Source organism: Meles meles, chromosome X (assembly GCF_922984935.1).
Source record: "Meles meles chromosome X, mMelMel3.1 paternal haplotype, whole genome shotgun sequence".
Taxonomy (NCBI): Eukaryota; Metazoa; Chordata; class Mammalia; order Carnivora; family Mustelidae; genus Meles; species Meles meles.
In genome coordinates this window covers 68,429,167-68,450,967 of record NC_060087.1, presented here as the reverse complement: position 1 = coordinate 68,450,967, position 21,801 = coordinate 68,429,167, and the positions used below count along the sequence as shown (strand labels likewise).

Below are 21,801 nucleotides of genomic sequence, written 5' to 3'. Positions count from 1 at the left end.
ACCTAGATATTCCTTATAAGAAGTTCCAGCAAAGCAGATTCTAAAAGATTTATATGATCACTCACTGTTCTTGCTGAGCTTATGTAAATAATTAGGCCAAGTTTGTTAAAACTGGATTTGTTTTTCAAATAAATTAGTCCTGACTTGGATATCTCTGGAAATGAGGGTTATTTTAGAGTGAAAAAATTCTGTTTTAATAACACACCTTTGTGGATGTTAAATTCTAGATTTGTCTTTAAATGTTGTTTACCTAAGCTACACAATTTGAGGTAAACTTCAGAAAGGTTGCACAATAGCTTGTTTAGACAATCTTCTTGCTTTTTATTCTGTGGGGATAATAACAAGACCCCATGGCACATGATTAAACAACTGAAAAATGTGATTGATTACCCAACAATTATATAACTTAACTATAACCTTGACCAATTCTGTGTGGCTAGGATAATAAAATTGCCCAAAGCCAAAAGCATACCCTACTCCATAGGATTAACTATGGACTTGTGGAGACAATAAATGACGCCAATTTCTTTATGATTGGATTGGATGATGCATGTGGAACTCCCCTTATCTCTTGACAAGTTTTCTCCCACTTGCCAGTGATCCCACTTGCCAGTAATTAGGATATTATTAAGGCTGGACCACTCAAAAAGAGCTTTTTAATGGTCTCACCCCTTAGTCATATTTATCCTAAAAGCCACCTCTATTAAGGTACAATTGCAAACAAAGGCTTTAGTTAAGCATACAACAGTGCTCTTGGTAAAGGGAGCCTCAAATCTCACTGTAGGACAGTCCCTGACTGTAATGACTTCACATCAGGTCCAGATTTGTCTTTGAAACCAAAGGCCACCCACCAATATATGACGGAGACCAACTTATTAAATACCAGGTTTCACTTACAGATATGCCTGAAATAATACTCAACCTGTCAGACTTATCTACCCTTACACCCGGACCTGACCATTCAGAGGTTATTGATCTTGCTTACTTTAGTTGACCAGATTTAAGATGTCCCTATTAAAAATAAATGACAGTTGGTTTACTGATGACAATAGTTTTCATAAAAAGAATAAGAAAAGCTGGGTATGCCATAGTGCTCACTAGAGCTTTGCAACTGCCAAAACCTAAAAAATAAATATTAGTACTGACTCCAAATATGCTTTTCTAGTCCTACATGTCCATGGAGCAATTTGGAAGAAAAGGGATTATTACCAAGCTATCACTCCACAATCAAATAGAGGCCTAAAATTATTAATTTTCTTAAGGCTGTAAACCTACCTAAAGGAGATAAGCATAATTCACTTCAAAGGACATCAAAGGATATGACCTTAGGATCCAAAGAAAGTAATATAAGGTTTACACCAGGCCACTGACTTGGGCAAAAAGGCCATGGAGGTGACAAAAACTTTGTGAAGGAAAATTGTCCCTAGGTTTGGACTCCCTTGGTCCCTACAAAGTAGCAATGGACTGCCTTTTATTACACATTAAAAAGATGGCCCTCCAAAACTAAATAGCCCTTGATATCTTAACTGTAGTTACAGAAACCCAGAATTGGAGGACTGTCTCCTAACGAGACCTGATGGTTATATGGCTCTAATTCATGTTCATGGCTCCCCAGGCTGGATAGGCCACTGTAATTGGTGCGACCAACTAACATCCATTTTTGTTTCCCTTTTGGGACTGAATGGTGTTGTCTGGCACATAAAAGGTCTTAACAAGTATATGGTTAAAGACCTTAGTGATACTCAAAATAGCATTTCTTTGTTAAATAACTGAAACACAAATGTGTAAAGCAGTTTTACAAAATAAAATGGACTTAGCTGTCCTAAGAGCAGCACAGGGCAGCACATGCGCAGTTACCAGAACAAAATTCTGTGTGTACATCCCGGATTATCACAAAAATGTCACCAGACTATAACACAAAATATGAATACCCAAATTGGGACTCTACAAAATCCTTCTTTTACTCTCAGTGATTGGTTAAGTTTCTGGTTTAAAGGAGGATTATGGTCAACAGTTAAAGATCGTTATTGACTTCTCATTGTCTAGCCTTACTAATCTTAATGTGTTGCCTTGTTCAGTGTTTATTTGATGTTGAGACTCCATTGCTGCAATGACTTCATGTCGACAGATGATCCTTACCACTCACAGAGACACTTCTTTACTGTCAGCGTTGGGTTCAGCTGCCTCTGTCTTTTGTAATTCCCCTACACATTCCTCAACTGATCAATACTGACCCATAGGTATGGACAGCTCTACACTCCTATTCAGCAGGAAGAAGTTATAGAATATGAGACCTTCTACCCTCAGCAACCTTAAAGATTTAAGGGTCAAGATTCTTCAGGGGGAAATGATGTGGGAAACAGTGGCAGAAGAAAAATTACTAAATTTCCTTATCCACTGACAAGCCCTTAAAACAGGCAGAGTGACATTCCTCTAGGGACTCAACTGCCTCCGCCTTAACACTTCGCTAAGGGCAAAGGGCGATCCTAGACTGAAGACCCCTATCCTCAACCAGGATCCTATAAGTTCTACTTTAACTAATTCCTTTGGAAACTTTATCTCTAAGCCCTCCAAGATAGTGTTGGCAATCACTCCCAAGCATATGGCCCACTAATACACATCGAAAGGGTCTCACGAAAAGGTTTTATTACTGGTAATGAATAACCATTTTCCCAACAATAGCTAGCCCCTCAAGGTCCTGGAAACCTTGCTTCCAAGATTCCTTAGAGACTTATGTCATCCCTAATCCCCTCCCATCTTGCAAGCATATAATGCACCACTCCTCAAAACCCCAGAGCAGCAGCTCTTTCTGCCCATGGGTCCTGTCCCTGTGCTTTAATAAACCACCATTTTGCATCAAAGACATCTCAAGAATTCTTTCTTGTCCATAGGCTCTGAACTCTATGTCATTGAACCTTATCTATATTCTAAGACTTCATCAGGTATATCAACATACTGTTTTCAAGAGCTCTGACCTACAAGTCAGGTAACCTGGAGTTTAGTTCCTGAGCTGTAGTTTTTTATATATATAATCACGAATTTTAAATAGCTTATTTCTAAGGAAGCTTCCTATTCTGCTATGCTGTTGTTTCATGAAGTCTTCCACTTCGACAGACAGATAACCCAAGTATAATAAGTGATGTCTAATTATTCCTGAATCTTTCTTTTCTAGAAACTAGTTGGAAAAAATAAGTCCCTGCTTTTCCCGATGAGTGTGACATAAAGAAGTATGCCTTCTAGTGACCACTTAATAAAATAGTTCTCTACTTAGTTTACAGGGATGAAATTGTTGTTATTGGAAGTGCAAACAGATAAAACTCTTCAGCCTACTGTGACTTGATCAGGAACTCCAAGAAACCAATAATTTCATTTGGGTAAAAGTAACTATAGAAGACACCTAGAATACCTTTGATCTTAAGGCAAATGAGGGAAACCCATCTAGCTCAAAGTCAAAACTGAAATACAGGAATCCACAGGCTTATCTCCATGTGCCAAGAGTCACTTAGGGGCACACATTCATTATAGGGATGAGAGAACTCAGGGTTATTAAGTCAAAAATATTAGTGCCAATAATACTATCAATACTTAAACTTACAGAGGATTTTAGAGTTTATAAAGTTTACCATCACGTTCTCAAAGCTCTATTTAATGTATCTTCTCACTTCTATCTCAGTTTTATCTCAAAATATCTCAAAAAGTTGCTATTATTCCTCCTGAAATGTTATTTTTCTTGCGTGTCATCTAACTGGTTCTTCCTTCTTTCAAGACTAAACTTAATTATCACCTCCACAGCGGGACCCTTCCTGAACACAATACCTGAAGTAAGTCTCTTGTTATGCTCTCACATTAAACCCCAAACCCTTCCTTCATGGTACTTATCACAAGCTGTAATTCCATATTTATGTATTTACATTTTTAGCATCTGCATTTTCCATTAGAATGTAAGCTTAATGAAATCAAGGGCTATGTCAGTCTTATTCATTGCTGAATCCCCATGGCCTAACACAGAGCCAAGCAACATAGTAAATACTCCAAATGTACTTGATGAATGTATAAATAAAGATACATATTCAATTATTCTTTACAACAACATCATGGAATAGGTAGAGCAAGTGCTAGTATACTCATTCTCTACTTGAGGTCACTGAGGTCCACAAAACTAAATGACCCAGTAACACAGCTATGAATAGTGGAACTGAAATTCAACTTCTGAATTTCCTACTCTAAATCCAATGGACTTATCACTACACTACACCACATGTTTAGTAAATCCCTAATTACTAGTAACACCATTTCATTTAATCACTGATACCTCCTCTATAGCCTCTGGAAATGAATTCTAGGCACCAGAGATGAATATGCATCACAGTTTCCTTGAAGAAGTGTTACCCAGGAGTGCCTGGGAGGCTCAGTCAGTTAAGTGTCTGCCTTCATCTCAGGTCTCAACCCCAGGGTCCTGGGATTGAGCACAGCTTCTGGCTTCCTGCTTAGCAGTGAGTATCCTCCTCCCTCTCCATCTGCCCCCCCCACTTGTGCTCACTCTCTCTCTCTCTCTCTCAAATAAGTAAATAATATATTTTAAAAAATAAGAGTTACCAGATTATCTATGTTCTTTTCAAAAGCAGACCTCCCTTTCATCCAGACACTCAGGATTCCCAAAATTCAATAATAGTGAATCTCAAAACCTATAAGTCCTATATATAACTTATAAGCTATAGCTCATGTGTCATACTTAATGTCATTTTGCTGAACAAAATATTTTAGAATTATATATCCAAAAAATATAAGCAAAGTAAAATGGGTAGACTATATACTATAGTTCAAAATGGACTGTTCTTGTAAACATAGTAATAATAACTACCACTAGGAAAGTTAATATGTATTCATGGGCAATCACTGTAAACATATTTACTAGAGCCCTAGTATCTAAAATTATCTGCTTGATAAAATATATAAAAGAATGAAGCTACATGGTCACAGTTTATTTTGTAATATTTCTGTAAATTAGAGAGTGCATAAATCCAAGAAATTAGTGAAGTATGTTATCTGTGAGTTAACATTCCAGACGTTAGTTTATTGTACTCAGCCCACTCCTGGTTTAGGTTATTTAACAGCATACCAGCTTATAAGAGCTGGGGAAAATGAAAGTTTACTTCTAATTCCATGATTTAAAGAGTATTTGAGATTTAAAGACTATTACTTTTAGGAAGCAAATGAATTATTGTGCCTTTAAGACTTAACCACGACAGCAAGTAAAAAAAAAAAAAAAAGTCCTTTGCAAAGCAAAAGTAAAACTTGGTTCCCTTTATGCTGGAGAGCTGTCAACAGTTCCATCTGATAGTCTGTTCAAGAATTTTTGTGCACTCTTCACATAGACTCAAGCCCCAAGGGTTTTGCAAGCAATAAGACAGGTTTTCCATGTTCTAAAACAAATCTAGCAGAGTGAGGACATATGGTGGTAAGAAATGTAAGAAATGTACAGAAGAAAATATTTTCCTTGTTTTTAAGTAGAAAAAATAAAGCGGAACTCTTAAATGAGAGACTAGTTAATTGCTTTAACGACGACTCTAGTGATCTGCTTCAGGTCAGAATAAAATGTGGCAGTTTTAAAGCCATGATACCTAAAAAATTTGCACTACATTTTTAACTGGTTTGGGAGTCTAACAAGCAATTATTCAACATTTGGCTTTGGCCCTCCATCTTTCACAATGATATCATTATAGTAAAAAGCCCAAAACTTTTATTTCAGGTACAACTTTACACATTTCCTCATGACAGGCTTGAGAGACCTGTAATACAGTCACTACTAAACCCAACATTACCTAAAAGGTACAAAAGTAGTCACAGAATTAAATGAATTAGCCAAGAATACATGATTTAACAATGACAGAGCAGGTAATTTTACTGGTTTCCTGTAGTCACAATAACACATAATTACAAATTTAGTGGCTTCAATCAACACAGATTTATTCAACTACAACTCTGGAGGTCAGAATTTGAAATTAGCCTAATTGGGCTAAAATTAAGATGGTGGTAAGGCTAGTTTCTTCTGAGGGCTCTAGATGTAATTGATTTCCCTAGCCTCTTACAGTTTCTAGAGGCCACCTGCACTTCTTGGCTTGTGATTCCTTCCTTGTAGCACTCTAACCTATTATTTCTATCATTATATCTCGTATTTCCCCTTCTGTCATCAAATACTCCTTTGCTTCCTTCTTATAAGGACGCTTGTAATTACAATTAGGTCCTACTTAGATAACTTAAGATAACCTCCCCATCTCAAGATCATAAATTTAATCATACCAGCAAAGCCCCTTTTGCCATGTGAGGCAATATTATCAGGTTCCAGAGATTAAGACTTGATATCTTTGAAGGCTAGATCCAGCCTACCTCAGGAAGAAAACTGAATTTAAACACATTCATGTTTCATCCACTAAACCAAGGATGACTTGCTCATGGTAATATGGTCTCTATGAGTTGTTTCTGGTTTTCTGTGTGATCCTGGGATTCTGGTGAAATAAATAATCCATTCTCAATCTTCTCTCTCTCCTTCTCTCTCATTTACACATTGTAAAAACAGATTATCAATGTAATTTAAAATTAAAAAAATAACAAACATATAGTAATAATAAAAATAAAAAGAAATATTTGAGTTGAATATTTTCAACAGAGCAAAACATTTTCATAGTATAAAAAAAAAAGACTGTTAAATTCTAGCTTTAAGACTGTCAGCAGTAGGGGCACCTGGGTTGCTCAGTGGGTTGAGCCTCTGCCTTCAGCTCGGGTCATGATCTCAGGGTCCTGGGATCTGGCCCCTCATCCGGCTCTCTGCTCGGCGGGGAGCCTGTTTCTCCCTCTCTCTCTCTCTGCCTGCCTCTCTGCCTACTTGTGATCTCTCTCTGTCAAATAAATGAATAAAATCTAAAAAAAAAGACTGTCAGCAGTAGACTAAGATGCAGAGTAAAAGCTTATATACCAACATTTGAAAGATGGCTGGTAATTATCTAGTGAGTTCAAGTATTACAAATGAAAAACTCTACATAAACCAGATAATTCCTACCCTCCTTCATCCCACCCCCAGAATACTTTTACCTTTATAGATAAAAAAAATTCTGGATATTAATCTGAATTATGAAGCTTAATTTTGACATCAGCAGCCTATGTAAAACCACATGTGTTCTCACAGTGACCTTACTGGTGAGCTGTATGACCTTGATCAAGTCTTTTCATCCTTCTAAAACTCACTTTTATGTGTGAAACAAGTTTAAACAAGATATTAAAAGTTATTAACATGAGTGACATAAATTGCCAACTAGAATAGATGTCCTTATTATAGTGAAATATAGAGCAATCTAAAAATACTAATTGAAGCATATAAAATTCTAATCCTCACTCTGCTACCACTTCTTTAAGAATTCCAAGGCTAGTGCAATTGCTGGGTCATAGGGTAGTTCTATTTTCAACATTTTGAGGAACCTCCATGCTGTTTTCCAGAGTGGTTGTACCAGCTTGCATTTCCACCAACAGTGGAGGAGGGTTCCCCTTTCTTCACATCCTCGCCAGCATCTGTCATTTCCTGACTTGTTAATTTTAGCCATTCTGACTGGTGTGAGGTGATATCTCATTGTGGTTTTGATTTGTATTTCCCTGATGCCGAGTGATGTGGAGCACTTTTTCATGTGTCTGTTGATCCGAAGGGGCACGTGTACCCGAATGTTTATAGCAGCAATGTCTACAATAGCCAGACTATGGAAAGAACCTAGATGTCCATCAACAGATGAATGGATAAAGAAGATGTGGTATATATACACAATGGAATACTATGCAGCCATCAAAAGAAATGAAATCATGCCATTTGCGACGACGTGGATGGAACTAGAGCATATCATGCTTAGTGAAATAAGTCAATCAGAGAAAGACAACTATCATATGATCTCCCTGATATGAGGACATGGAGAAGCAACATGGGGGGGTAGGGGGATAGGAGAAGAGTAAATGAAACAAGATGGGATTGGGAGGGAGACAAACCATAAATGACTCTTAATCTCACAAAACAAACTGGGGGTTGCTGGGGGGAGGTGGGATTGGGAGAGGGGGAGCGGGCTATGGACATTGGGGAGGGGAGGTGAACCATAAGAGACTATGTACTCTGAAAAACAACCTGAGGGTTTTGAAGGGTCAGGGGTGGGAGGTTGGGGGAACAGGTGGTGGGTAATGGGGAGGGCACGTTTTGCATGGAGCACTGGGTGTTGTGCAAAAAGAATGAATACTGTTACACTGAAAAAATAAATAAAATGAAAAAACCACAAAAAAAAAAAAAAAGAATTCCAAGGCTAGTCATTTAATATTATCATATCTTAGGTTTCTACCATTCACTAATGCTTAGCAACCTTCATATGAATTAAACATTCTATTGTTTGTCATCTTCAGGAAGCTTTTTTGAGAAGAACTAATAAGAATTATATTATATGTTAATTGTCTTTAATATAAGAAATATTAACCATTTGCTTAGTCATAAAGATGTTAGGCAGATAAAACCAGGGAAACTTTCTTAAAATCTCTCTTGGGGAAGAAAAATTTGGGGATTGAACTTTAAAATAGACCTGCATTTGGCTCCTTCTGCCAAGCTCTTTCCATAACTCTGTAGATTATATAGTCAGAAAGTTTTATATGGAGTTTAAGTTATATTGACAATCTATAACATGCTGACTCTCTTCACTGTCATATGTCTTTCTCAACAAAACAGGCAGGCAGGCAGGCAGGCACAATTCTTGTAGTACCAAATTAGATAGTTCAGGGCTCTGATCATAGTTCTATACAGACAATTACCAAATGACCAGATCATTGGAAAAATGCTCAATTGTTCCATATAGAAATCTCATCCTACTCCTCCATTACTGATGATATTCTAGAACCTCCTATTTTCAATTCTTTATACTATATCAAGGGAAACTGAGACTATTCAATTTAAACATTGGTTTATTCACTTCTGTAACAAATTACCACAAATTTAATGGCTTAAACTAACAGATATTTGTCACCTTAAATTTCTAGAAGTCAGAAGTCCAACATGTCTCAGTGGGCTATAATCAAGGTGTTGGGAAGGCTGTGTTCTCTTCTGGAGACTATAGGAGAGAATCCATTTTGTCTCTCTTTACAGCTTCTAGAAGCTGTCTGCATTCCTTGGCTTATGGCCCATCTCCATCTTTAATCCATAAATGTCTGTCAACTTGTTCTCATGTCAATCTGACACTGATTGTCCTGTCTCTATCTTTCACTTATAACAAACTCTGTGATGATATCAGTCCCTTCTGGATAATCCAAGATAATCTTCCATCTCAAAATCTTTAATCACATCTGCAAAGTTCTTTTTGCCATGTTAGGTAATATAGTTACAGGTTCCAAAGATTAGGATGTGGATATCTTTGGGAGGCCATTACTCTGTCTACCACAGTTGGCCTTAACACTAATAGTTAATCCAATGTGATTGTACGCAGGCATTCATCTATGTTAATTCACCCAATAAATGTAGCCAGTGTAGTCAAATGATCATAAAAATAACCCTCTTCAATTTGCCCTAATAGAAAAAGGGAGATTTTAAAATTACCTTTCTACTTAACTATAAAACTTAAGCACAGCTCTTATCTCTGTCACATTTATTCCAAGTGTTGTTGCCATCAGAGTCTCTCTCAGTCACAGGGACAACCTGAACACATCACTCATCTTAATATGCTTTTATTAAAATTCATTAAATTTCTCAGAAGTATAAGCGTATATATCCCAAACTACACTGAATACTTACACCAAGGTTTCAGGATTAAACGCTTTAAAGATAGTTAGTGAGACTTAAATTAGAAACTCACAGTCAGGATGTTAAAAGACAAAATATATGCATTATGTGGAATATTTGAAAGAACTAAGAACAATCAGTCTGCAGACAGATATTCAAAAACTATTTTCAAAAAACTGCAAGAAGTCATGATGTGGGTCTTACCTTAGGTAAAGGGATCTAATATCAAAGAGATGATTTAGTTCCAAATTAAAAAAAAAAAAATTCAGACCACAGGTGGAAGTTCAAATGAACCATATTTTTACTTAATTTAAAATTACTTTAAAAAATATTTATTTGAGAGAGAGAGAATGAGTGTGGGGAGGAGCAGATAGAAAAGCAGGCTCCCTGCTGAGCCGGGTGTATGATGTGGAGCTCTATTCCAGGACACTGGGATCATGACCCAAGCCAAAGGCAGATGCTTAACCAATGGAATCACCCAGGTGTCCCTAAAATTACTTTTAATAACTGGAATTGTCTAACAATGAAACAACTATTTTTTAATAAAGATTTTTTATTTATTCATTTGAGAGAGAGTGAGCAAGAGCACCAGCAGCGGGGAAGGTCAGGGAGAGACAGATTCCCTGCTGAGCAGAGTGCCCTATGCAGGACTGGATCCGCAGGATCACAACCTGAGCCAAAGGCAGCTACTTAGTGGAATGAGCCTCCCAGGCACCCCTAAAACAAAACAACACATTTGAATAATTGGTAGAAGTTGTATTTATTAACTTATTAGTTAATAATAGTAGTTATGAATAGTTACTGGTTAGTAGTAGAAGTTAACCAGAGTTGTTTAACAATGAAACAATATTTGAAGAATTACTATGTTAAGTTATCAATGGAGAAGGAAATATTTAAAAAGGCTGTAGGGGCACCTGACTGGCTCTGTTGGTCTGCTTTCAGCTCAAGTCATGATCCCAGGATCCTGGGATCAAGCCCCGCATTGGGACGGTGGGGGAGAGCCTGCTTCTCCCTCGCCCCTGCCTGCTGCTCCCCCTGCTTGTGCATGCTGTCTCTCTGTCAAATAAGTAAATAAAATTTTTCAAAAAATAAAATGAAAATAAAAGGCTGTTAAAAAAAGATGTTTGCATTGAATAAAATGTTAGACAGAGTGGGCCACAGGTCCATTTTACCTAAAAGATTCTATGAGTCTAGAATTAGGCTTTGTCAATATGTACAATATCTTCCACAAAAAACATCTTACACTAATGTTGCTTACTGTATTAAGGCAGCAACATCATTAATAAAAGTAAAATAACTAATCAACAAGCATTTACTAAATATCTCTTATGGGCTAGGGATTGAAGACATATAACACAGTTCTTATCCTCAGAGAGTTTAATGGAGCGATCAGAACATAGCCATAAAAAGGCAATAGACTATATGATGAGCATCCTCATGAAATACAAAGGCAGTATGTGCTAAAGGAGATCAGATGTAGAGAGAACTGCCTTACTTTAATATCCAGGAAGACTTCATCTGTGAAAAGGGGTAACAAATGGGTAAGACCAAAGCCTGTGAAATGAGTGGAGAAGGATAATTCAGGTAGAGGGAACATGGGGAGCAAAGTCACAGAAGTGAGACCAAAGCTGGCCTCACCTACTATTAAGGAATAGTAAACCCAGTTGTCTGGCCAAGAGCAGCACTAGTACAACACTTTCTACTGATTGGAACAAGATGGGTTTTAATACATGAATGGAAATGTTTATTTAATTGTACGTATTTATACTAATGTTTAATAGTATGTTAATAAATGTTTAATAGAAAAAATAGATAATTAGTATATTAAATCCATGATTCCACAGACACTATTGTTTGGGATAAATTAAGTGATGTATTCATGCATGCATTCATTCAAACATCCATTGATCCCATAAGCATCTATTTATTACATACTTTCTGGTGACTGGGCCCTGTGATATAGTCTGAGAACACAATGGAGATAAGCAAAGCAAACTCCTTGAATCCAGGGAATAGCAGGACATTATAATGCAATATGCAATGATATAAAAATATGCACAAGGTGTTACTGGAAATGTATAAACTTCTAATGGATTTGGAGATTCCTAAGTCATGACCTCCTACTTCTCAAGTTAAACCTTTTCAACATAACCCCATTCATAATGAAAAAAAAAAAAAAAAGGCTTTCCTAGAAGCAAAAATTCAGCTAATGTTTAGAAATCCAAAGGATTCACCAACGAATACCCAAAAGAACCTTGGGCTGAATTTAGGTTTCCAAAAATCTGACAAAGTCCTAATTAAAAAAAGAATTCATTTTTTGCAGAAAAAAATAATTCACTACCCACACTTAGGTTAAGGCACATTTCTTTTTCTGAGGACTTGAATTTATTCACAGTATAATTTGTAGTGACCCATAACTGGCTAACAGTCCAACTAGGATCATTGTATTTCCTTAATCTTAATCACATAGAATTAATGGAATGGGTATTGGGGAGTTATAGAACTTACCTCACGTTCAAAAGTCTTAAAAAAAAGGCTTGGGTGTTGAGTGAAATATAGGCTCTACTTGTACAGGGCCTTTATGAGGAAGTCAGCTTTACTTAACTTTGCATATCATTAATCAGGTTATTATCTGATCCATTGTTTTCTTTAGAAAAGACTGAAGTTGGATCAGCTTTAAATCAGCAATCTCTAAGAAGATACTATAATAACACCTCCATATGGTTTCTCTAATTACGTAAGAAAAAAAAATCTGTGTTTTTAATCCCTGAGTTGAAGAAAAAGAAGGAAAAAAGACCACTACAAAAAAAAAAAAAAATTACTGAACAAAAGATAATTAAGGGTACTTTTATAATACTATGTAAAAAAAGTGGAGTTTAAGGAAAATACAGTGGGATCGTAAGGTAGATACAAAATAAGCTTTTTGCAAAAAAATGAAGTTAATAAATATAAAATATCTTAGGTTCAGATTGTCACAGATTAATTATGAACTGAAATAATGCCTTCTAATATCTATACTTGAAGGTCCTGTATGACCTTTTCTTAGTATCCTTTTCCTTGCTTAAAATACAACCTCTTTGAGACACAACTTTGGTATTATATACCATGTTCAACAAACTGAAAATCACTGTGCATTCTTATGATGGCATAGAAAAGAAACAGAGACAGGGGAAAAGAGGGAGAGAGAAAGAGAAAGAAGGAGAGAAACAGTGAGGACAGAAAAGTCTACAATACCTCTTCTTAAAACAAGAGTTCATTTTTCAACAAAAAAAGAATAAGAGGTAGGATTCTCTTCTGTGTCAATATCAGGATTTAAAAATAAAACAACGAGCTAACATTTTCTTGAAACCTAATTTTGAACTAGTAAAAACAAACGTACAATTCTAAGTTATAAACGAAAAACAGAAAGGCCATTCTGTCTTAACAGTTTTAACAAATTATTTTGGGCTGCTAATGAATTTTTTTTTTCAAAGGAACTCAAAGTACTTGCTATTAATCATATTTTTAAAAATCTAACTAACAAGGGTTTTGAAGGGGCGGGAGTGGGAGTTTGGGGGAACCAGGTGGTGGGTAATAGGGAGGGCACGCATTGCATGGAGCACTGGGTGTTGTGCAAAAACAATGAATACTGTTACGCTGAAAAAATAAAATAAAAATTAAAAAAAAATCTAACTAACATTCATGGGAAGTAAGGATAAGGTAGTTACTTCTATTTTACAATGGGGAAAAACCAGAGATTAACCCAATATTCTAACCTGTTACCCTTTACTCCCCAATTCAACACTTGCTAATTGATTAGTACACTAAAGGTGCAAAGGATTCCAAACAAGTTACTATCAAACAACATTAAAATATCACAACCTTGGGGCACCTGGATGGCTCAGTCTGTTAAGCATTTGCCTTTAGCTCAGGTCATGATCCCAGGGTCCAAGCTCATATCGGGCTTCCTGTTCAGCAGGAAGTGTACTTTTCCTTCTTCCTCTTCCCCTAGCTCTCTGCTGGAAATCTGTCTCTTGCTTTCTCTCCTTCAAATAAATAAAATCTTTAATAAAATTCACAGCCTTCAGTAAAGAGTTCTAAAACAGTTGTGTTTTCTCTACCACAGCAAGCCGTGTAATAATTTCACGATAGAATATTTTTTTTCTGGAAATTAAAACTTTTTTTAAAAGATTTATATTTCCAGAGAGAGAGAGAATGTGGGGCCAGGAGGGACAGAGGGAGAGGGAGAGTATCTTTTCTTTCTTTCTTTTTTAAAGATTTTATTTATTTGAAAGAGAGAGTCTGAACAGGGGAAGGAACAGAGGGAGAAGCAGACTCCACACTGAGCAGGAAGCCCATACAGGGCTCCTTCTTGGGACTCCCGGATGATGACCTGAGCTGAAGGAGATGCTTGACTGGCTGAGCCACCCAGTCATCCTGGAAGGGAGCATCTTAAGCAGACTCTGCACTGATCATGGTACTGGATACAGGGCTAAGTCCCAGGACCCTGAGATCAAGACCTGAGCCAAAGCCAAGAGTCAGGTGCTTAACCAGCCACACCATCCAGATGCCCCAAAGTGTGAGTGAGAGACAGAGTGTGTGTGTGTTTTGGTTTGCTTTGTTTTTATAGAGGGAGAAATGGGGAGGGTCACAGAGCAAGGAAGAGAGAGAATCTTAAGCAGGCTCCATGCCTAGCCCAAAGCCCTACCTGGGGCTTAATCTCACAACCCTGAGATCATGACCTGAGCTGAAATCAAGAGTTAGATGCCTAACTGACTGAGCCAACCAGGCGCCCATGGGAATAAAATCTTTTAAAGGTCTTACATTAGTCATGGCATATGATTCTCTTCATTAATAATACTGTCATCTATCATAAATGAATAATTCCTAATACTTAGGCTTTAGCAAATTACTGATTTCAAAGTGCATAAACTGCTGATTTTGAGATTAATTTAAAGTCAATGAATCACAAGTCTCACGAAATATATATAGTTGGGAATCCTATAATCCTTGGAAAAGAAGGAAAAAGCCAGAGAGAACACAAAGGGAGAGACAAAAATAAGACAGTTGAGGTGTTATAAATAAAGGAATTAATGAATACACCTTAGATTTTTGTAAAGCGTAATTGTTTACACAAAAAATCAAAGCTGGGGTGACTCCAAAGTGAAGGGATTATTGAGTGGACTAAAAGACATTTTGAGGTAATAAAATAGAGGTCTAGCATGCTTTGTTCGAGAATTCCAAGGTAACTGATAGAAAGAGGCAATAAAACCACAAATCCTTAACTTGTCATTGTTGCTACATTTGACTTTAATCAGAACCATATAATAGTACCAGTGCAAAATGTATAAATATAAGTTAAATGGCAGGAAAAAGGAGAAAAAGTTAAATTCAATATTAAACTATCACTGCTTGCAGAATAGTGATTCAAGGTGAAGATCATTGTCAGGGCAACTGGAAGACGTAGACAAAATACTTTGGGGCATTTTTTGGAGGGTAAGAGAATGCTAATTCTTGTGAGACAGCATACCAACTTGCACACAAATAGTCCCTAAAGTACTTCCACTTTCAAGCCCCTCACATATACCTTGTGACTTGTAAACCATATAATTTGGTCACTAATATCTCTATATGTCCTCCCTTATTCTGGCTCAGGGAAGAGGCTGAGGATTATTCCTGGCTCTTTTCACTCTTGAGGTCCTCAAGATGACAATAAATATTTTCTGAATGAATGAATGAATTTTGGGGTAAAAGTAGGGAATGCTCATCATAGCCTATAGATCCAGAATTGGGCCTGTCCATCCTATCTAAGACTCAGCACTTGAGTATCTCTGCCAAGTTTTTATATAGTATGTGTATGTGTACATATTAAGTTTGCTCAATGTAGAAGTACTAAACCAGAGCTCTATAAACTCTCTGAAGTTGAATCTAATAATTTATTTTATATGGAGCCTCAAATTTCTAATTTCTTTCCATTAATCTGTGTCTTTTTTACTGAGTTGTTTTCACCAGATCCCAAGTCAGCCCAGAAATTTTGGAAGCTAGGTTAAGATTAGGAGGTGGAGGACTAAATGTAGAAGAACAAATTGGAAAAAAAAAGATAAATTGTACTTTCTTTTGACTAAAATAATCCATCTCATAGAAGTTAGAGATTAGAGAACAATATTTTCTGAAGAGTCAAGCTAGTTTTTACTGAAGTTTAGAGTAAGGTAAATTGTCCAGCTATTCTTCATAATTTCTGTAAGAACTTTGACTTTCCTGACTATTCTCTTACAAGGGTAATTTAAATTTACAGATAAAAATAAAGACATTTTACTACATAGTCAACACAGACTTTATATGGTAATGAAATTAGCAATGACTTTTATACTTTAAAGGCAATACTTTCTGAAGTAATTTGTATCTGTCTTGATAAGAAAATGTTCAGTGGACATTTCAACAAATAATATAAAAATGTTTACTTGGTTTCATTGTTTTCTAATTACAAATATTCATTTTTCTCTGTCATAATTTCTAAAATAATAATTCTTGAATATTTCAGCCACTAATAATTGAGTTAGTTTAAAGTTGATTCTACAATGAAATAAAACAACAACAATGTTCTGATAAATATAGGCTGGGAAAACTGACAAATAGGATTTTTTAAGGCAAAATTCCAGTTCACTTAGTTTTGTTCTATTTTAATAGCTCTAAGGTAATGTTACTTAATTCTTTTCAACTTTTTTTCTTTTTACCAAACTACTCATATCTTAGCCTACCTACTCACCTCTTCTTCAATATATAATGCATTTCTTTACACTTTTTAATCAGGTTTCTGTCCTCAGCATTCCACTGAAACTGCTATTTCCAAGATCACTAATGATTTCCTTATTTTGAATTTAAGAGCCTTTCTAAATCAGTACTCCAGTTTCTACCAAAGGATGCCACTCTGATCTCTCTTAATGAACCCTCCTGTTATCTGATGCACCTGCTTCCTTTCACCCTATCCTAAATGTGAACATCCACTAATATCCTGTACTTGTTCTTAGCCTTCTTCTCATTTCACTCTATAATTCCTCCCTTCAAATGAGCTCATTCTTTCCTTTGTTTTCAAGTACTTATTTCTGAATGACTCCAAAATCTATTCTCCAGCACCACCTTCCCCAAGTTCTAGCCACACACTTCCCACTAGCAACTGCAGAACTCCATTTGAATGACACGTTTGAACATGAATTAAACATGCCATCAATTCATGCATCAACAAATATTTATTTGGAAACTTACCATATATAAGTATATTCTGGACAGTAAGAAGTTCATGATCTGGTAGAGAAAGAAGGTAAGTAAATTGTTATCTCCATTGAATTTTCCATAATTTAGCTAGTGGTGATAATGCTGCTGTAAGCATCAGAGTACAGATATCCCTTTGAATTAGTATTTTTATATTCTTTGGGTAAATATCTAGCAGTACAATTGCTGCATTATAGGGTATTTATATTTTTAACTTCTTGAGGAACCTCCATACTGTATTCCAGCGCTGCTGTACCAGCTTGCATTCCCACCAACAGTATAAGAGGGTTCCCCTTTCTCTGCATCCTTGTTAACACTTGCTGTATCCTGACAGTTTCATCATACTGAGAGGAGAAAAGCTAAGACATAAACTGTAGAAACACTGATGTAGCCTCAAAATCTGTTCTTTTATGTACAGAAACCCACCTTGTTTGACTTAAAACAATTATTTCAGTAGAGACAATTTATATAGATTTTAAAATATTTAGGAAAAAGCTTAATCCTATTTTATACAACAGCATGCTATCTGTCTTTTTTTAATCATATGCTTTTCAACAGAATAAAGGCACTCTGTTAATCATATGGAATGAAAGTTGCCAAATAATCCTAAAATTTGTATGGAACCAGAAAAGAAGAATGTTGAAAAAGAAAATCAAAACTGGTGGTATCACAATGCTAGACTTCAAGCTATTATTACAAAGCTGTAATCATCAAGACATTATGGTATTGGAACAAAAACAGACACACAGATTAATGGAAGAGAATAAAGATACCAGAAATGGACCCTCAACTCTATGGTCAACTCAACTAATCTTTAACAAAGCAGGAAAGAATATCCAATGGAAAAAGGACAGTCACTTCAGTAAATGGTTTTGGGAAAATTGGACAGCCCATGTAGAAGAATGAAACTGGACCATTTTCTCACACCATATACAAAGGTAAACTCACAATGGATGAAAGACCTAAATGTGAGACAGGAATCTATCAAAATCCTAGAGGAAGACACAGGCAGCAACCTCTTCCAGCTCAGCCAGAGCAATTTCTCATTAAACTCATCTCCAGAGGCAAGCAAAATGACACGTTTCCAGAGGCAAGCAAAAAATGACCTATTGGGATTTCATCAAGATAAAAAGCTTCTGGGGATGCCTGGGTGGCTCAGTGGGTTAAAGTCTCTGCCTTCGGCTCAGGTCATGATCTCAGAGTCCTGGGATCGAGCCCCACATCGGGCTCTCCGCTCAGCGGGGAACCTGCTTCCCTTCCTCTCTCTCTCTCTCTGCCTGCCTCTCTGCCTACTTGTGATCTCTGTCAAATAAAAAAAATAAATAAATAAAATCTTAAAAAAAAGATAAAAAGCTTCTGCACAACAAAGGGAACATTCGACAAAACTGAAAGGTAACCTAAGGAATGGGAGAAGATGTTTGCAAATGGCATATCTGATAAAGGGCTGGTATCCAAGATCTATAAAGAACTTATCAACCTCAACACCGAAAAAACAAATAATGACTTAAGAAATGGGCAGAAGACATGAATAGATGTTTCTCCAAAGAAGACATACAAATGGCCAACAGATAACATGAAAAAAAATGCTCCTTATCCCTTGGCATCAGTGATACACAGATCAAAACCACAATGAGATACCACCTCACACCAGTCGGAATGGCTAAAATTAAGAAGTTAGGAAATGTCTTCTTTGCAGAAATGTCTGTTCATGTCCTCTGCCCATTTCTTGATTGGATTGTTGGGAGGCAAACCATAAGAGACTATGGACTCTGGAAAACAACCTGAGGGTTTTGAAGGGTAAGGGGTGGGAGGTTGGGGGAACAGGTGGTGGGTAATAGGGAGGGCACGTTTTGCATGGAGCACTGGGTGTTGTGCAAAAACAATGAATACTGTTACGCTGAAAAAATAAATAAATTAAAATAGAAAAAAAAAAGAAGTTAGGAAATGACAAATGTTGGCAGATATGCAGAGAACAGGGAGCCCTCTCACACTGTTGGTGGAATGCTAGCTCTTACAGCCACTCTAGAAAACAGTATGGAGGTTTCTCAAGAAGTTAAAAATAGAGCTACCCAGGAACCAGCAATTGCACTACTAGGTATTTACCCCAAAGAATTTGAATTTGAATTTGAATTATGTTGGCCTATAGCAACATGAAAATAATTGTTCAGGGAAGAGAATCAAAATCATAAGGGTTCAATACATGGTACAAATGCTATTTAAAAATATGCCCTTAGGCAATTTTATTAGCAACAACAAAAAAAGAACTAAAATATATCTGAAATTGATGCTACTAACCAACCTCCTTACTTTCCACAGTCCCACCTAACTCTCATGTAAAGAGTATGGATGAAGACACATTTGCCTGGTTAGGCATCATCCAGTCTTTTTCTTTCTATTCAGGCATCATCCAGTCTTAAATGGCAACTATAGATCCATCCACATGACAAGATTTTAATGCACTATTGACATAATTTTTGTTTAATACCTATACACTAAGTGAATGTGTAAATAACATAGTATTTAAGAGTGGGTTCTGGAGTCAGAAAAACTTGTGTTCTTTTTTTTTTCTTTTAAGCAGGCTTCATGCTCCATGTAGAACCTGACATGGAACTTGAACTCACAACCCTGAGATCAAAACCTGAGCTGAGACCAAGAGTTGGATGCTTAACCAAATGAGCCACTCAGGCACCCCCAAAACAACTTGGGTTCTAATCTCAGTTCTGTCATTTGTAACTCTTTGATCTTGAGCAATATACCTAATGTTTCTGGGTCTTAGAAATACTCCAATTTCATGAAATAGATCTAGTAATAGTATTTATATTGATCTTGACCAATATACCTAATGTTTCTGGGTCTTAGAGATACTCTCTCCAATTTCATGAAATAGATCTAATAATAGTACTTATTAGTGTTATTATAAAGATAAAACTAATTAAGATAACATATGTAAAGCACTGGGCACAGTGTCTGATATATATATATATATACACACATATATATACACATATATATATGTTACATAAATAAATGTTAGCTTTTACTATTAATAGAGTCAAATCTTGATTAGTCATGTTAATGAATGAGTAATAGAACAAAAAGCTCTGGGACACCTGGGTGTCTCAGTCATTAAGCAAATGCCTTCAGCTCAGGTCATGATCCTTGGGTCCTGGGATCAAGACCCATGTCTTTGGGCTCCTTGCTCAGCTGGAAGTTTGCTTCTCCCTCTCTCCCTCCCCCTGCTTGTGTTCCCTCTCTCACTGTGTCTCCCTCTATCAAATAAACAAAATCCTTAAAAAAAAATCTAACAACACTGACACTGAATACTTTTAAATATCTAATCTTTGAATTTGTCACGATATGTTTTAACTTATATTTAAACTTTACCTAATGTTCTGGCAATCGGCAAAACTTCAAACAACCTAATAAAGCCAAAATGTGAGGGACTGGACTAGCAAATAATCCCTTTGCTCAGAATTCTGTTAAACCAAGTGTAAAATGTCAGCTTTACCTCTCATATTAATAAAAACAGGCTTCATAAATGAACTGCCCCTTCTCTCTAATTATACTTTCATTTAATTTTGATCTGGATTGGAGGAAGTCATTAAGTACTAGGCATAAAAGGCTTTCTGGTAGGCTACAAAGCAGAACTGAAAGCAAACAGATGGTCATAGTCACTGACAGATTGTCAATATGTTTAATTTTATCAGTAAGAGATGAAATATCACATTCAGCCTTGATTATTCAATTAAGTAGCAGAAAATATTTCTATAAAAGATATATGTTTGATCGTGCAATGTGTATTTTAGAGAAGAATTTAGAGATTAACTACAGAGAATTAGAACATTTGACCTCAATGTGTCTGGAGTTTCAATTTATTTTTCCTCCCAGGCCAATCCAGGGGGAAAATTGACCTTAAGGTATATTGATCAAAATGCCTCCTCAATAGAGAAACTAGTCTTTGAGCTAGAGATGAATCCATTTCATCTTTCTCTTCTACCAGATCATAAACCTAAATTTATAGTAAATTCCCAAAATACATTCTTTCCTAAAACCATTTGACTTTTAAGTGCTCAAGAATCATCATTGCTGATAATTGTGTTTTCCAAGCATCTTTAAGTTGGGCCAAATTATTCCAAAAACTTTTCCACTGTTGCTGTGAAATTTAGGAAGTCAGTCATCGAATATAGGGCACCAAGTTGAAAGCACTGATTTTTTTTTAAGATTTTATTTATCTGACAGGCAGAGATCACAAGTAGGCAGAGGCAGGCAGAGAGAGAGGAAGGCTGAGCAGAGAGCCGGATGCGGGGCTCGATCCCAGGACCCTGAGATCATGACCTGAGCGGAAGGCAGTGGCTTAACACACTGAGCCACCCAGGTGCCCCGAAAGCACTGATATTGAGTTCCTGCATTAATCTAGAGAATGCTGTCATTTTCCACTGTTTAGATCATCCAAAAAGTATGTCCAAACATTCAAAGAATAGTTCCTGATTTTGTTCTTTTAAATAGTTTGTAAATACTATTTATAGTATTTACCTTTAAACAGGTAAATACCTTTAAACAGCATCCAAACAAACTTCGAAAGCTATAACAAAGACCATACATCAAATCAATGTTCATTATAAATGCAGAATCAGAGCAGCAAAATACTCTGCCACCTAAAATACAATTACATGAGAATCATATAAATGAAGAACTGTAGTGTTTTATTCCACATCTATATTATTCAAATCAAAAAAATACTGTGACTAGTGACTCATGCTTTGGCA

General features: G+C 36.3%; 1 protein-coding gene across 2 annotated transcripts in view; it reads right to left on the bottom strand.

The window, feature by feature from the left end:
• The window catches only part of SH3BGRL (SH3 domain binding glutamate rich protein like), a 117,318-nt gene that overhangs the window by 91,653 nt on the left and 3,864 nt on the right, over positions 1 to 21,801 (bottom strand). Inside the window, exon 2 of one of the 2 annotated variants that reach the window (XM_045994467.1) lies at positions 17,030 to 17,068. The exons of the other annotated variant lie outside the window; for it this stretch is intronic. Coding sequence (XP_045850423.1) covers positions 17,030 to 17,068 — 39 coding nt within the window. The remainder of the gene's footprint in view (positions 1 to 17,029; positions 17,069 to 21,801) is intronic. 2 annotated transcript variants of the gene reach the window in all.